Raw genomic sequence first — 19745 nt, 5'->3', positions numbered from 1 at the left:
AATACATTTTAATTTGCTTGATTTACAATAACATATTCAGAATTTTATGTAGACATAAACGTTTAAAGTTAGTTTAGTACTTAACAAGTTAAAAATTTAACTCCAACATTAATTAAAATATTTTAGTAATTCTTAAATCTGAAGTTATGAAATATTTAAAAGTTCATTACATATGTAGATAAAGTTTAGAACTATTATCAAATACAATGATAAGTTATTTATATTTAATTTTATCTTTATTCTGGGATTGGTCAACTATCTGCTTAATATAGACTTTTACAAGAATTTAATTGATATATATACTAACCTAATAAATAAAAAAAACCTATTTTGTTTTTATTATTCCGTTTCACTTGTATATATAATATAATATAAATAATATATAATATATAATAATATGAAATATGTACACTGGAATACTATTATATAGAAGCCATATCTAAGACCATAAAATTGTTTGATAATTACTAACCCCAATAATTCATATTTTTTTTATGAAAAATAAATATTCTCAGATTTCCAATAAATGTTAAGTACATATATATTTAGACAATGTATAACATATAATTTATCATAATAATAGGTATATATTATTTACGTTCATTTTTATTATGTATTAAAATGTCAATAGTTATTGGATATCCAATTGGACAGTATTTGTCACGTATGTTATTAAAAAATTAAAAGTTTTAAACTCTTCAAATAGTCTAATGAATGAATACCTTGGTGTGCATCATTAGGGTCATACTCAATTTATATTGCCCGATAAGAACTATAGCGGGGCGTACACAATCTGTGTATGTTATAATAACACAGATGCCGACATCAGTATACGGTTAAACGCCTTTAATGACACACACGTGTTGATTTTTATTTTTTGTAACGGAAATAAATTGTAATTTGCTTACGAGTTTTTAGATTTTCAATTTAGTGTCTAAGTACAATATTTACATGTGATTCGTAATGGATTATCGATAATAACTGCAGGCTCTGTTCTGCTCGAATGTTTTAGAATCTCGAAATTGGATTTTCCGTCCACTTCTCAATCGTTTTTAATATTTTCTCAATATGCTAAATGAAGCATCAAACGCGAAGTACTCACCGGTGACCACGCGTGATGAACAGCGTAGTATTGCTACTGCTGCGGCCAAAAAAAAAGATATCCTTGATGATGATGGATACGCAAACAAAGTGAAGCTGTTCCTGACCTCAGCATCATCGGCTAAGAGTTCTAAAATCACTTCACCCAAGAAATATAAATGTAAGTAGTTATAATTTAGTATGAAAATTAACTAACGACAGTAATATTAAAGTAGAGTATTTAGAAATATACATGTACATGATAATGAAATGTCATAATACATATTACATTTTTTGTTGGTATTATTTTTCGTCCATTTTCACATTTTCATTTAGTAATTTGCGTATATCTACATTTTATAATACACTGAGTTTTGATGAATTACAAATTTTTAAATTGAATTAAAAAACATTATTAATCAACATAACGAAAACTAGATGATCAGTGGCGCATTTAAGGGGGGGGGCGAAAGGGTCAAATGCCCCAGTCGGCAAATTTTTGGGAGCGGCAAAATATTCTAACTTTTATTATTGATGTAGTCATGATTTTTTTAATTTTCACACCTTTTTCGTTATTGTTTAGTATTTTAAAAAATATTGTTGAGCATCTAATAAGAAATTAAAAAAAATTATACTATACCTAGTATACCTAGTACCTAGTCACGTAGGTAATATTTATATATATAAATATTTTTTTTTTTTTTGATAAAGGGGAAGGGCGGAAAAATTATTTTGCCCCGGGGCGCGTATATATTAAACGCGCCACTGCATATGATAACTTAAAAACAAGTGGCAGAAAGAGAACTAAAAATTTAGGTACATTGCTTTAGTTATACAATTTTAAACTTTCTTTTAACATTCTTAATTGTAGTGTAAACAAATTTTTAATATAAAAATTTTAAAAATATTCTGGGATATATGGATCCCTAACCTTCATATATGACCTTAAATGTAACAACCAACCGTAAGTGATATCATCGAGGATATCATTGATTGTATAATTTAATTATTTATTATATAATCGATATAAATAATAATATATTTTAAAAATAGACAATATATATAGGAACTCACACGCAGATTATGTTTTACTTTTCTCACATTAGTACAAATCAATGTTAAATTATTATTTAATTATTGTATTATGTAATTAAAATAAATGACAAATCAATGTATGAAAATAATTCTGTAGAATTTATTGGAATAAAAGTTTTAAGTAGTCCTAGCAAAAAAATGTGTCTAAAAAGTTTTTAAATATTTTGAATAGGTCATATAATTTAAAATGTTCTATAGACAATTTGAAAAAATGGTTTTCAAGAATAAGTTTACTGTAGATTTTTCAAATATATATTTGACTTTAAAACGATTATTTCGTATTGTATTAATTTATATCTAATGGCTTCAGTACTAATTAAGTGAATTCCAAGTCATAAAATATTGATTTATATAAGAAATAATAAAAACTAATATAAGATAATGTCATTAATATTAATAGTTAATAGTTATATTACTTATATACATTTTAAATTAATAATAAATCATCTTATTAGAATTACATATTTAAGTCAAGGTTAATGTAATATATAGGTAATGGATATTTTATGTAGAATAATCACACAAAATATAAACTTCACAACTTCTGTCGTTTTGTGGTATGATAAATTGTAATTCGAATAGTCAAATGAAATAAGCATAAATACGTTTTATATATGTCTGTAATAAAATTAGGTGTAAAAAATATATGAAAAGTTGTATTTATTGTTTCTCTCCTTGCTAAATAAAATCTGTACTATTAGACATAAATTAAATAAAAATAGCTTAGAGTAATGCATAGTAATGCACAATAAATCTAAAATTACTTGTTTTTATAAAACAAATATAAAGGCTTGTAAAAAAAAATAGTTTACCCCACTCGTAAGTTTTTTATAGAAAATATTTTAAAATGTTTTGTTTAAGGTCAATCAAGTCCACTTATTGATTTAGTATTCATATATCCATAATTGATGTACTATTATACTTATTTAACTATTTTTTTTATTGTTATAAATATGAAGAACTTAGTGTGTAATATGCTTGTTTTCCAAATTTATTCAACCAAATGAAAAAATAAAAATTAATAAAACAATTAGCTTAGAATTTACTAAAAATTACTTCAGATTTATAAAAGTAGTAAGCAAATCTGTACATTTATAATAACTGCAAAATAAATAAATTTGTAAATTGTAAAAAAAAATATTGAAAAACCAATATTTTTACTATCGTTAAAGGTATAATGTACCTACATATATTAGAAGAATCACTTAGCCTACGGTCATTTACTTTTGTACTTAACTTATTATTTTGCTCTACCGCCTTTACCTTAAAAGACATTAACATACAATCATTTATAAGACAATCAAATGTTTACGTGGCAATTTTACATTTTTGAAATATTAACATTTTAAAATTAGGTCTAATTTATTATTTTCTTGTCATAGGTGAAGTTCAGAATTTTTAATTTCTAATTTAAATTTCTGTAAAAAATTATTTCGAAATAAATAGCAGCTGATATATATTGAGTAATGTACCTTAAAAAAGATTTACTATTAAAAATTCTTAGAATGTAATATATATGTATTTTATTCTTAAACTATAATTTTATACGACTTATATATATATATATATATATATATATATATATATATATTTATACGACCCTATATTATACCTAGCTTAATGAATCGCAGTGTAAGTTGATACACCGGTATTCAATTAAATATGATTTAGAACTAATGTATTTAAAGTAAAACAAGGTAATTAAATATTTAGATAACTAGGATATAATTTTAGATCTAAGAAACTATTACTATTAAGAATTAATAAAATATTTTAAATTGTAACTGTAAAATACTGTAGTTCATTGGAAAACATTGTTTGGTATTTCATTCTTACTTTTATAAGCTTGAAGTATTCTATATTGATGTATTTATCAACAAATATTTTCATGCCTATTTCATTGATATTTTAGTGTACTACAGAACATTAATTTCTACAACTCTATACAGAGTTAAGCTTTATCTATGTGTTGTTGTATGTTTTTATCTTATATTTACCTGCATTGTTTTATTTGCAATTGAAAATGTTCTTTATATATATTGTATATTTTTTATATAAAATTAAATAAAAAATATGATTTAAAGCCATTACTCAAGACAATGGATGTATTATACTCTAACTAGTTTTTTGAACATTTTTGGTGACTAAGAACTATAGATCATTAAAAGTGTTATTAATATAACACTTAACACTGTTTATATATTTTGTTAAAAAATTATTTTAAGCATTTTTATTTTCGACTTTAATTTATTTTAACATTTTGTAAATAATTTCCGCACTAAATGTCTAAATTCTTGGAAAATTTTTACTTCAAAATGTTATACAATTTTTTTTCAACTTTTCTTCTCATTTTATTGATTTATTATTCCATTTTATTGTTGTAATGCTGTTTTCTCAAACCTTATTAAGCTATATTGTTTATAAAAAAATTAAAATAGTAAAAATATACAAAAGTAAAACCGTGATTAGAAATAAAAAAAAATCATAATAAATTTGTAATTCATAGAATGAAATGCATTTATTAGATTTAGAAATGTACCCACAGTTGTTTCATTATTTCAATTTATTCTTTCCAAATTGTTCTTAGATCATTATCCTATGGAGATATACCGATTCAAAATAGTGGTACAATCAGGGCTATCGTGATACGTGTAGTACCTCTAATGTTTAGAAATATTCAATCTAGTCCTAATGTTTCTATACATTAAATATTCACAAGCGTAGTTCCAGAAATTAAAAAAAGGGGGGATTAAAAGTTACTGCGTATGTCGATTTGTACGAAGTATTTTTGATGTTCAATTTTCTAAATATTTTTAGCACTTGTGTCCAATATGGTTCTACCTAATGTCTAAGGGGAGGGGGGCTTCAGCCCCCATAGCCCCCTTGTATCCACGCATGAATATTCCATATTCGAATAACTTGATTAAAAGCCATCATCAAAAACATAAAAAATTAACTTGTTACTTTTACTGTAAAGTTTTTACAGTTTATTGGATATTTAATTTTACTCGTTGAAAATTTAACAAATTTAGTTAAGTTATTAACTATTTATAATTTCAATATAATTTGCTTCATTAATATTAAGGTAAATTGTGTTATTTTTAGTTACTTCTACCATTATTTAAAGACTTCAATAATTCTACGATTCTAATAATATCACGAAAATGTCTTTGATAATAAAATTAGTAATGACAGAGTAAAAGAAATTTAGCCAAAGAGATTGAGTGGAGAAGAAAAAAGATCAAAAATTAATAATGTTTTCAATTTATTTCTTTTTTTTATAAAATACAGGGATTTAAAATATCGAATTAGCTATAATATATAAATACTCAGACTTACACAGTTATGTATTACTGCTATTCAATAATTAAATGTTAAATAAGATATTTATAGGTAAAAAAGAATTTGAAGAAGTATAAAATAAATAATTAAACAAAAATCATACTGTTTTTATGAGCATTCTTGTTTTTCTAAAAAAACTATTTTAAATGGGACACTTAACTATGCACTTAACTAATTACTTGCTCTATAATAAATGTCATAAATAGAACAATTTCTTACAAGTCTATAAATTACAATTATTACGTATAAAAATGTTATTTTTTTATAATTATTTTTCCTTTGTCTTTTAACATTAGAGTAATAAATAATGTTCTAAAGTGTGTTTTTTTTACGTTTATCTAAGTGCCAGGTAACTCGTCGTGAATGTTAATAATTAGACTACAATGTATTAATCATTTATAATAAATATAATAATAATAATAATACATAAAATATAAAATATATATAAAATTTATATATTTAATAATATTTAATAATAATATTAATATTAATATTTATATATTATATATATAATATATAAAATATATATATATATATATATATATTTAATAGTTAATGTACTACACACATATAAAAATAAGTTTAAAAATTATCAAAGCACTTATTTAATTCAAACCTTTAGCATTGAAGAAACTTTACAAGCGGGTCTTTGAGTTCTATCACATTATATTACTTCATCATACATTTTCATGGACACACTTGAAAAATTGTTACCTAAATCACATTTATCCATTTGTACTTGAATAAAATAAATATTTATAGGTATGGCAATAAATAAATATCTTGTATGTAAATCTTATGAATTGATATTGAATCAGATGCTTTTTATATAGATCATCATATCTAACCTAACATTATTTCTAAGACAGTCATTTTTTGTTTATTTAAAAAAAAATGTATCCTGATTATTTATGTTATAACTTTATAATTGTATTTATTATATTTTTTTCTAAACCTTAAAGTTGTTTTAATGACATGAAAGTAATGAAATTGTAGTATAAAATAATAACTATATTACAAATTTATGTAAAATAATAAAAAACCAGAAGGTATACACTTAATTCTACGAAATATACTGGGATTAAAAGATAAGCCAATTATTAAGAATATAATTGATAATGGTGTTAAATAACCGAGGTTTAAAATTATGTAAATCAACTCTATTAAACTAAAATTGAGAAAATAATTTCTGAAGGAATTTTTTATAATAAGTTATAAATTTGCAGTTATACAGTTAAAATAGTTTTATTCAAACTGTTCAATAAGGGTTATTTAAGCTATATAAGATATATATATATTTATACATCTGAAGTATTTAAGATGGATGAATACATCAATTTGGACTTTTTTTTAAAGAAAAAATTTCACCAGCACCCAAAAAGTGAAATACCAAATAAGTTAAAAAAAAAATCTCTAATTATTATATTTACTATTACGAACCTATCAATTGTTATGTTTGACATTATTGTGTAGTTATTTTTCTGTTTTAGTAAAAATAACAATTATTATAATTTAACACTCATTAATTGAGCTTTAAACTCCCAGAATAACATGTATTTACCTCAATCAAAATAATCTATTTTAATTCTCAATTAACGTTTACTATGGCGATATCATTATAAAAACACTTTTACACTACATCATAAATTCTTGAAGTATTACACTATTATTATGCGTATGATTATGACTCAATATAGTAGAAATACGTCTTATAGCAAGAAAATGTGTTATAAACAAAGTTATCAGCTACACCTACCTTATTATAATTTGTGATAACCTCTCGGTAATGATTACGAGTATCAATATTAATCTATAGAACAACAGCAGCAGCAAGTACTGATCATTAAGTAATATTACCATAGTATATTAAATACTGGTGTAGTGATGCACATACAAAACAATTACTATCGATTATTAGCATACGTATTTCACCAGTATTAGTATTTTGAAATTTTTGGCTACTAAAATCGATAGAAGTGTTATTTATTTCTGATCTTACTTTCAAATAGTAGCTTTTGAATAATCTACTGTAGTCGATAATAACGGAAATGCAATACTCATAAGAATATAAAGTTTAAATAAAATAAGTAATGTTCGTTGCGTAGCCTTGAAAAATATACTTTGTACTACTACTCTAAAGTTAACCCATAAAAAATTTATAGCAATATAGTATAAAATGGAATAACTCGCGATAATAATAGACCTATGAGGAATCGGTTATTTTATCATTATACTGTTAATATGTTATAAGTATTAACTATGTAATAAAATAAATTAACAATATATGTACTGTGCTAACTTTGTATTGTTTAACGTCAATTAATATTAATGTATTTATTTGATTAATGATGAATTGTATAAACATTATCTATGACATTGAATGAGTAAAACGTAATCAAATTAAATTTAAAATATCATCATTTATTTTTGATTACTTAAGGTTTCTGCGATGTATTATTATCTATTATTAAAAACCGTTTTTTAACATTTTTTTTATATCAAGTTCAGTTTAATAAATCGATCAACAAACAAGTACTGAAAATTAAATAAGATTATCCAATAAGTTGCTCAATCAAATACTCCAATTCTTCCTAAATAAACGATAACTGCGAGAATAATTTATTCATATATTTCCTAATGTTGAGACAGTTTAGATTAAAAATATTTTTTACTTATATGAAATAGGATTTTACGAAAGTCACCTGAAGTTTCAATCAAATTTGTTGCATAAGTGTTTGATAAATGTTGGCAATATTCCATAGAAAAAAATATAAAATAGAACCGATTGCATTTTAAAGTGTAACTCTTTAGCAATGATACATAGTTTATTGTAGGTTGGTAGGTAGGAGCAGTGACGTAATATTCAGGAGTGTTGGGCTTGCAATTCACAGGGGCCATCCGTTTTGGGGACACCAAGATCTCATCTGGTAATACCTTTATCCCTTACTATATTCTTACTATAATTTGTAATATACACATATTGTATTAATTGTTTTAATATAGTAACAATAAATAATAATAATAAACAAGGATCCTAGTCCGGACATTTTCATATGGACTCCTTATTATCAAGCTACTGGTTAAGAGTGATTTGGATCACAAGCAGGGTCACGGAAATTGTATATATATAGGAAATTATAATATATAGGATTACATACAAGCATTTTGTATATAAATAAGAATTTTACTTTGTCTCTAAAACAACTAAAAAAAATGTCTCTTATATTGATTATTTAGGATGAAATAATGCAAACGTAGTTTTCGTCGGGATCTCGGTTCAAATATGGAAAAAAAAATATTAATTATTTAATTTATATCATACTGTTATTTTTACATTCATGTATAATGGTATGAGCTAGAAAAACTGTAGTAATATTTAGAATTAATATAGCAAATCGTTATTTATTTTGTTGACATGAGTTTAGAAACCTGCTTAATCTTCAGTTCTGTATATTCTGCCATGTAATAATTTACGAACATTGTTATTATTTTGCTATTGGTGTTAAAAATGATAAAATTTATGTTTTATTTTTATGGCTTTGATAAATTTTTTAGTTTCTAAGTTAAATGGGACTGATTATGAAGAGTTGAATTCAGGGCCGGCAAAAGCTATGGGCGACCCGAGCGAATGCCCGGGATGCCAAACTGAAAATTGTTTTCATCTTATTTATCTTTTAATACGCATTTACGATCTACATAAAGTAAGAATATAAAAGTTGTGCTTTCTAATGTTTAAATTAACAAGTTAAAGTTAATAGGTTCCTAATCAATATTCATATTTTTTGTTTAGTAAATTTCTACATAATATTTTGGTTCTTTATTAGTTATTTACATACAATGAACTCCGGCCCTGGTTGAATCGCTGTTTCATTTTCACCTGTTCTTTGCATTATCATGCTGTATTAAACAATGCTCGATTTGGAAAAATTAAAGAAGGGGAACTCTTTTTACTTTTAAAGAAAAAAGCGTCGCCAAAACTTCTCAAGTGTTATAATTATAACAAAATAATAGTAGGGGGACGCTAAAATTTCTGAAAATTAGTTGGGGTACTCCGTCCCCTTGCGTCCCTCCAAAAGTCGAACACTGGTATTAAAGAAAAAAAACAAACGCTTTTTATTCACATAGGTGTTACAGTAGTAATCACGCATTACGACAGTGAATTAATTATACAGGGACACGTGATTATTATATAAACATACATTGCATTTAAAAATAAATGTAAAGTAGTATCAGTCACTGTTTTGATTGATTTTGTTGAGCTATATCCTTTAGCAATCAATTTATTTTAATTTTAAATTGAAACATTTAAGTCTTATCTCGTTGTATCTACTTTTGCATAGTTAATTATACTTATTTGTGTTTTTTTTTTAATTTTATAACCATATAAAATAAATTATATTAGTACTTCTAGTATAATTTCAAGGATTATGAGTCATTTTAGATTCCTATTATTGCATTTTTTAGTGACTTTTTAAGACATCTTAATTTTGTTTATAAGGATATGGCTAATTAATTTGTTATAACTACAAATTAAAATAGATATGTACTTTGAAAAAATTGAGGTATATAACTTTATAAATATTACCTTGATTTTTTTTAAGAAAAAAAATGTTTTAATTATTCAATATTTCCTTGTTTATATCAGCTACCTGCCTATTATTATTTTTTACTAGATAATAATTTTACCAGTTTCAACAAATTCCAAATTGTTTCGTCTCTTTTTTTATCGATCTTATCTAAATTGTATCAATATCATAATTTAAAAAAAAAAGTACTATAAAACGAATAGTTACATACTATTATCTACTATTTTTAAGATATTTTATTCGATGATTTTTGATCAGACTGGTTTTAAATTAACGCATTTTATAAACAAATTAATACAAAACCACACCATATTTCATAAGTTCATAATATTCTTAATAAATATGTACATCGACTGACTATTACAATCAATTGTTACTGCTACTATAAATAACTATAATATTTTTTAAGTGGAATTCATTTATGAATGATTAATCATTGATTCAAATAATGAATCAGCAATAATTTGTTTTATATATTTTTCATTGCCGCTATCTATTTCACTATCTTATCAACTGGATGCAACCTTAATATAATATGAAATATAAATACAATATAAATATAAATTTATTTATCTAATAGGTTTGATGAGATTGTACATTTTATACAATATAAGTATGAAATCTACATACTCTGTGTTATTCCAATAATTAATGATCATTAATTTATTAAAAAGCCGTTTATAAAGTGATAATAATAATATTAAACACCTATATCAAAACAGTAACAACTCAAAAAAAACGCTTTTTTCTGGAATGTCGGTTTTGTTGGTGGTACCTTTGTATCATTCATTCAATAAAATGTACTTACATTGCAATCTGACGGAGAATATTAAAGATAAAGATAAACCTGTTTTGTTGATTTATGTAATTTAATTTGTAGAATTCGAATATACGTTTAACTAAAAAAACCAACTTTTTGAGTTGTTACTGTTTTGATATAGATGTACGATATAGTACATACCTATAATACCTATTACCTATTCTCGATATTCAGTGTCATTTAGTTTGTCATATAACTAATTCTTGGTAAAAATTTAGGTATTAAATGGTATGATATTAATTGTATAAATTAATTTAAATATAACTCATCATAACTCATAAATCAAAATATATAAATTGCACATAATATTTGTATTTTTTAGACTATAAGTACACATATAATTAAACCTTTACTAAATCATCATTCTTTTAAAATATTTGTATAAAATATTTGATTAAATTAATAAAATAAAACTCTTAATTATTGTAGCTTCTATTCAATTCTAAAACGTCTTTTCCTATTTAATTTTCGGGCATTTTCCACCTACAGTCGATCATAGTTGTTAATACAGCCATCGATAGAACACATTTTCATCGACAAATCAGCTGTTAAAGCTGTTCAGACATTTGTTGACATTTATTCATTTTTCGATCCTGATATTTTTGATCGTGGATATTCCAACGTGCATTATTTTTATTGAGTTTTTACCTAACATAACATATATAACTTTGAACCCTTCCTTGGAAGATTCTCGCGTGCATGCCTGAATTCTATAAGATAAAATATTATTTTAAATGAAATAAAATAAATTTTTAAAAAAATATTTCAAATATTATTTAAAAGTTAAATATTTGTTAAACAAATGTAATTCTATATCGATATAGTTCGTATTTATCCTCAATATTTATTTATATCTCTTCTGTTTCTTCTTCTTAACAACTTAGCGGACCATCAGGGTGGTCCAACCCGCTGCCCTCGATCCCTTTTTTTTTGCCCCCCCTCTCTCAGTTAAATTAATTATTTATTTTATTAATTAAAAATTAAAGTCACAGTATTATTTTAACAAAATCGTGATATGATCGTATACATTTTACATTTTATATTTATAGTTTATGGCATTTGTGCTATAAAACGTAGGAATACGACGGGAGTTCCCGTGATAAGACACGATGGACAGTGTGAATTCTATTCAAAATCGCGAGCACTAATAATATATAATAATGTGCGCATAATATAAAATTATAAAATAAAACATAAATTGACAAAATATAATTTTTTTTCTTTTGGCGGCTCCCCGTTTGTTTAAGAAAGTATAAATTGGCTCGCGAACCACAAAAGGTTGGACCACCCTGTTGTAGATCTATCGCTGCCACCACTATTCCATTCCATCGGCCCCTATCCTTCGCATCTTCTAGTTGCACATTTTCAGATTATTAAATTTTTTTTTTACTATGTCCTTCTACTTGGTTCAAGAACTTCCTATAGGCCTTTTTCCAATAATTCTTCCTTCTGTAACTCATTTTATAGTTTTTCTCTCTGCCCTCCAAACATGACCAGTCCATTATATCCTATTGCTTCTGCTATATGATAGTACTCGTATATTTGGTTTTCTTTTCTTTCTTACTTATATCTCACTTAAATATTATAAATTATTACCTATAATTTTACAAACTTTAAAAAGAATTCAAAATTAAGCTGAGTTATGTATCTATGTTATATGTATCCACGTATAACATATACATTTTACATAATTTTATTATTTTTTTTTTCGCGTATGATATAAGTAAAAATGAAAATAATATGCTAAAATATTCTAGTAATATTTATTTGTAATTTAATATTTAATTTAGTTTTTAATAACCAAAATTATATTGAAATTGTATATGATTTTTATTTTCGATGTTATATAAATGGGTAGGTATATTAATAATTAAATTATTATATTAATCCTACTAATATTTAATTACAGATGCGTGTACAACGTTATTAATACTAGGATTTATATTAAGTTTACTCCTCACAATATTCATATGGTTCACAGATTTATACACTAGTGAACTATATAAGGTAAAAGTTTTAAATATTTTAAGTTGAATACATTACCTTACAGTTTTAAACTATTTCCAATTTTACAGAGACTCACAATTGAAAATGGTAGTTTACTATATGATGCATGGAGAGAACCTCCAGTTAGGCCGTTAATGTGTGTTTATATTTTCAACTACACAAATTTCGCTGAATTCGTAGCTAACGATGGTAGTAATAATATAAAACTCAAAGTTCAAGAAGTTGGACCTTATTGTTACAGGTAAATATTCAAATATTTTGATTTTTTCATGGAGATATAATTTATTTTAATGCATTTTTAGGGAAACTTCATACAGGGTAAACATAACTGATCATAAAAATGGTTCTCAGACATTCAATGAAATGAAAATTCAAGAATTCGACTATAATTCGTCCAATGGTTCAGATTCAGATATTATTGTTGTACCAGACATTCCATACATTGTAAGCCTTTATACAATAATAAAAAGTTTATACCTAATGATTATTAGGTATAAATTATAAATTAGACATACAATTATAATTGTATATTTCGCTAATAATAATATGTACATAAACATACTATGTTTGTATTCGTGTGTATTAAGTAAATGCCATTTATTGAATGGATGTTACTTACGTTAGGATTCTCTTCGATATTCTCTTCGTGAAGTGTATCCATAATTTGTGTAGTAAAAAAATAATAAGATAAATGCAGTGATTTTATTTGAGATAGTTAATTAAATATAGCAGAAAATAAATTGAAATGGTTTAGAAATAGTGAAAAGGGAAATCTAGAAAAGAAATAGTTGAATTTGACTGAAAGTGTTGTAAGCACAATTAGTATGTATGAGAAAAATTTTTGCCTATGATTATCGATTTTAAATAGTTAAGAGACCCAGTGGCGAATTAAGGGGCAGGCTAAAAGGCTTATAGCTTAGAGCGGCTTTTTTGGGAGGGCGGCTTTTTTTTTATAGAATTAAGTGTTATTATTAACTTATTAGGTATATTTATTTTAATATATTTTTTTTATATTTGTCATATAAACACGAATAAAAATAATTTAAAAAAGTTATAATAATATATTAATATGTACATTGTATGATGCCTACCTTTAGACTATAGTAAGAATATTACAATTATTATTACAATTTGAAAATATTTCATTTGTAATAAAATAATTAGTTAGTTACTAGTTATTATTAATTACTTATTAGTACCTATGTACTTATTGGGAACATCCGACTATTCGAGTATAGGTATTTATTATATCTGACTATTTATATTTCCATTGTGTGACTGTATAAGCATTGTTTATTTGTACTGGTAATAATGGTATCTGAAGTAAAATACTCGTAATAGACATGAAATATTTTTTTATTTTTAGAAGTTTTCTATTTAAAAGATTTTATATTTTATATTTTTTTTGATAAAAAAACTGGATTAAATTTGAAAAGAAAGGTTTAGACCAAATATTGTTGGTTCCTAAGAAGAGTGATAGGGGGGGGGGGCAGAGTGATTAAGCCTAGGGGCTCCAAAACGCTAAATCCACCACTGAAGAGACCAAGTAAAATAAATAAAAAGTATAATGTGTAAATATTAATATTAAGTTATAAGCAGTGGCGTATATAGGGGAGGGGGGTTGGGGGTTCAACCCCCCCTCCTCCGAAATTTATGGTTAGTACGACCCACGTGTGCATTTCTTTAATCTATGTATTAATTAAAACCAAACTGTCTAGTATGGGAAAAAAATGCTCTCTCCTAATTTTTAAGCAAATTATACGCCCAATTCTTACCTATTGCTTGCCCGGTATGGGGTAATTGTCCATCCTCGCACATCAAAAAAATTCAAATTGTCCAAAACAAAGTCCTCAGAATAATTGCAAATGTTCCGTAGTTTGTCAGAAATCCAAATCTGCTATTGATACTTTGAATAAACTATCCGTTGATTTTTTTTCCAAATATATAGTGCTTAATGTCAATATTAGTAACTTAACCAGTCTCAACAGCGTCATCAGAAAGATCGTTTTCGATATTGAAAAGATTGAAGTCGTGCTTGAGAAATAGTACAAGCGAAAATCGACTAACAGGATTAGCTCTCATGTCAATTCATTGAAGTATTTCAATAAACACTGAAGAAGTGATAAATAATTTTGCAAATCTACCTCGAAAATTAGACTTTGTCCTGTAATTAAATTTATGTATTCTAATTTTCATAGTTATTTAAAATAAGTTAATTTATAACCTTCATTTAGTATATATTTTTTCATACCCCCCCCCCCCCCCCCGAATTAATTCCTATATACGCCACTGGTTATAAGTGTTGAGAATTAGTTTGTTATAATATTTTTCATAGAACGGAATATCTTTAATTATACTCATGCTCTTACCACTAAGTTTCTTCGTAATTTTAAATTAGTGTTAACATTTTTTTACGTACGTAATACTAAGTGCAATAATTGTGCATCAAGTTAAAAATATTTTAATATATTTATTTTTTATCATATTGTGTATGCTATTATTAAAGAGTTTTAAAAACTTATATTATTGTCATATATAACGAACTTTATATAGTTATTTATGAAATATTTCTCGCGAAACATTTAAAACTGTGTCTATGTAAGATGCACTAAATACTTATTTAATTTCAATTTTAGATTGCTATTGCTCTGACCAAAGACGAAAATTTTTTTATAAGGAAATCGGTATCATCATACTTGGATAATGCGTCTGAATACCCATTTGTCGTTGTCAGTGTTTATGATTTTTGTTTCGGTTACCAAAATGATATGACTAATGCAATAAACACATTAGCTAAAATAGGCAATAAGACACCTCCGTTCGAAAAATTTGGACTATTTGTGAAGGTGAATTAAGTATGAAAATATGGGGTGTTTAATGCGTTATCGTAATTAATTGAAATTTAATTGGTTATGGTTAAATTTTTCTAGCGAGTAGGAGTTAACCAAGACCGTTTGACTGTGTTTAACGGTCACGATAATTTAAATCAAATGGGTCAATTGATGCAATTAAATGGAAAATCATTACTACACCCGTGGAAAACTGATGAATGCAACACAGTTGGCGGAAGTGATGGCATGTTCTTTCCTAGATATGAAGTTCAAAATGGTCAAAACGTGAATTTATTTCATAAAGAATCCTGTAGGAAATTGCCAATGACTTTCCGCTCTAGGAAAAAAGTAAATTGTTAATGTTTAGATCACAAAAACTTGGAAATAAGCTATAATAATATTATTTTTTCTTTTTAGATTAAAAATGGAATAATTGGGCATCTTTATACCTTGGCGCATGATGCATTCAATAATTCTATTCCCGAAAACAGTTGTTACAACGTTGGTGCATCACCCATGCCTGATGGTGTATTTGATATGGGTGCATGTTCTTCTAGTAAGCTCTATTATTCCGGTCAAATGTTAACCTTATGATGTACCAGATTATACCATAATAATTACTGTTTATTAACTATTGTTTCATAGATTCACCGTTGTTGGTGTCACGTGCTCATTTTCTGTATTCTAATCCGTCCTTACTAAATGCTATTGAAGGCCTCAACCCAGATCCGAAAAAACATGAATTTCTCTGGATCATCGATCCTGTATGTTTGCATATTGTTTTTTTTTTTTACTATATATTATTTTCTAATACGACATATGGTATGTGTCTAGTTAATTGGAATAACAATAGAGACTGAAATGAGAATACAGCTCAATGTTCAAGTACGCAATCCAAACAATTATGGTACACTGTCAAAAATTCCAGATAACACTATATTGCCATTTACTTGGTTCGAAATAGTTAGTCTAATTGTTTTAACTTCAAGTAGTAACTTACGTTAATGTAATCGTTTTACTCTTTGCAGAAAACTGGCGAAATATCACCGAAGTTAGACATGTTGTTATTCAATTTAACCTACACTGTTCCCTGGTTGCAGATGTTCCTGATGTGTCTTAGTCTAGTTGGACTATTAGTCACTTCTTTTTTTCTTATGCGCATGTTAACTAAACGCTCAAATATTGTGATAATTTCTAATGAAATCCAACCAAAAGATAAGCCAATTGAGAAAATTCCTATTGTTTAATTCAATACAAATGTTTTATTGTTGATATTAGAGTTAAATCAATATTTTTATAGTGTAATTGTAAATAACTACCTACTTATGAATTTTAGTTAAATTTTTTAATAATTTTATTGTATAAAATATCACTTATTTTATGTCAAATTATAATCGATAACATTTTTATACATTATTCAAATAATATTAATATATATATATATTTTAAATTATATTTCATGTATAATAAATGTAGTGCGTGTTGTACTATAAATATTTCTAAAATATCAAAGAAATAGAAAAGTTTTCATGTTGGTATCGCTACCTTACATTATATGATCATTTTTTTCAAAAAACAATAATTTAACGCCACTTAAACATTCCTATTAAATTCGATATCTAGTACTCATACTTCAATTCTACGATCAAAATTGATGAATAACTACTATGATAATAAACATACATGTAGGTACCTACAATAATATTATAGCCATATATAGTTATTTATTTATTCATAAAATAATATTTGTACACTCCCTGCCATTAAAACATTTGTTATGTATAATTTTGCATTCTTTTATGTCTTATGTTTATACCAGATGTAAAGGGTTGCTACTTATTGAGAGTGTTGATTCTTCCTATACTAAAAGTAAACACTCAATTTATTTGTTTGCAGAATTGATGTATGACAACTTAAATTTTTATTGAAAACTAAGTTTCGATAAAAATGAAATAAATAAAATAATGATTAAAAAAGCTAATAAGATAGATTAGTTCTATTATTGTTGTATTAGTATAGTAGGTACTTGTATTGTATGTATAAATTATAAAACAATGATAAATCATCTCATTTGATATTGAGTAATAGTCAGTGTAATATTTAAGTACGATTTTCGTACGTTCTTTGTACATAGGTTATAAGGCAGGTTAGGTTAGGTTAGGTTATCTATTGAAAAATAAGATAAAGGTGAAAAGGCCGTCCAAGGGCCAAAATTGACCATCATCAACACTAACAACAGGGCCAAGGAAACACTCCTCGCTCTCAGCGAGTCCGGGAAGAGGAGGAAAAAGAAGAAGAAGTAACCGGCTGAGCCCAGACAGAAAAACGTCCCGGGTCGTCTACAAGGGGTGATAATTGCCAAATCTTCTGGCAATAGGTTCTACTAAAGTAAAGCAACTGAATATAGTCGATAGCTGCAAAAATGCTGAAAATTGCGGCAGAGGCCGGTGCGGGGTGTGATACGGTGTTCCGTAAGACGGCAAAACCACTCACATTAAAGATTCGCGAAATCAGCATGAAAGACCTGGAAAAGGAAGTCATCAAAAGCGTTTTTCAAAGACGAAATTAAAGTAAAGCTGGTGAAGAGGATAACTCTGCCTGACGATGGTACTCAGAGACAGATTTAACATTGGTACGACTATAGGCACTAGCAATTTCCCAACCAATCATTAAATATATTAGTATTTTAATTCATTTGAATTTCTAGATGATTTTTTTTCGCTTTTAGTCATGTAGCCTTCTTTGAAAAAATTTCAGTGGGTGTCCACCAAATTTAAATGTAAACGTACAATGATAATTTTTATGAACTACCATTACTTAAATCATTTTTTTTGGATAATAATGTTAAAAATGTTGAACATTAAGTAAATATTACATCAATTTTTGTAAATATAAAGTAAGGAATTTCTATTATTTTTTTCTCATACAAATGATTTTGACAATCAGAAAGCGGTGGTTAGTATCTCTAGCAACCTTGGCCACAAAGCTCATCTGCAGAAACTGAGTATTGAGTCGTTATATATACTGAGTTCTTCAGAAAAGACCTGTAGTGTTTCAGACGCCACAATGTACTATTGTACCGCTAGTATGCGGCAGCCTGCAAAAGTACAGATAAAGGTGGATTGTGGATTGTGTATTTCCTGTGGAGACAACCATATGACCAGACTGCCAGAAGAAGGCCCATTGTGTCCTCTGCCAATTGGATACCTCTAGTTTCTCTAAATTATTTTTATTATTAATAATAATAATAATAAAACTATATTTTATTATTATCTTTTACAAGTTATTGATAATTTAATTTAATTTTCTTGGTAAAATAAAATACAGTACATTTAAGTAATTAAAACATTAAATAATATACTATTACTTATTCATAGCACATTGGTTTTCAAATAAGTGTTGATACCCACTTATATATTATAAAGTTAAAATATTATTATACAAATATATATTGTCTCTTGGGTTTTCAGACGATAATAAATCAAAGAAGCTAAAAGTTCTATAATCAAGAATTCTACTGGACTCATTAATATAACTTTCATATTGTATCTAGTGTACCATTTGGTACCTTAAAAATTAAGATATCATTAAAAATTTTCTAAATTATGTTGAGTTTTGCAATTGAAATTATCACAGTAAAATCATATATATATAATTACAAATTATCTAACGTAAAATCAATGGTAAAACTTTCAAGCTCATGTATATTACCTTGTGAAGTGCAATTTATGCAAATTGGATCTGATTTTTTTAATTTTACTTCAACATCTATCAATAAATGATTACCAGGGCAGCACACTGATTGGGTGTCATAATTTAAACAAAAGAAAATAGCAAACTTATTTCAAAATCATATATTTGCTTCAAGCATTAAAATCAAAAATAATACAATAAAATTTATTAAGAATATTTGACAGACTATGTTTAACTAATAACAAAATCTAATCTTGAAAAAATAAACTAAATATGGCCAATGATTCTAAA

At 25.8% G+C, this 19745-nt stretch overlaps 1 protein-coding gene across 2 annotated transcripts; it reads left to right on the top strand.

Annotated features, from left to right (window-relative positions):
• Positions 1 to 816: 816 nt before the first annotated feature.
• Positions 817 to 17033, top strand: LOC112691067 (scavenger receptor class B member 1-like). Of its 2 annotated transcripts, none has more exons than XM_025565199.1 (10): positions 817 to 1261; positions 12833 to 12930; positions 12999 to 13171; positions 13233 to 13374; positions 15567 to 15776; positions 15861 to 16109; positions 16179 to 16317; positions 16407 to 16525; positions 16596 to 16724; positions 16790 to 17033. In XM_025565199.1, the coding sequence occupies exons 1-10, from the start codon at positions 1069 to 1071 to the stop codon at positions 17006 to 17008; spliced, it is 1671 nt and encodes a 556-aa protein (XP_025420984.1). In that variant the 5' UTR covers positions 817 to 1068; the 3' UTR covers positions 17009 to 17033. The 2 variants fall into 2 exon arrangements, with proteins under 2 accessions (XP_025420984.1, XP_025420985.1); XM_025565200.1 differs by having other exon boundaries at positions 16596 to 16714; positions 16790 to 16882.
• Positions 17034 to 19745: the final 2712 nt, after the last annotated feature.

This window comes from Sipha flava, unplaced genomic scaffold, assembly GCF_003268045.1.
Source record: "Sipha flava isolate LNK unplaced genomic scaffold, YSA_version1 553_pilon_pilon, whole genome shotgun sequence".
NCBI classification, from domain to species: Eukaryota; Metazoa; Arthropoda; class Insecta; order Hemiptera; family Aphididae; genus Sipha; species Sipha flava.
Note: the sequence above shows the minus strand (reverse complement) of the source record. Positions and strands in the feature narration are given on the sequence as shown.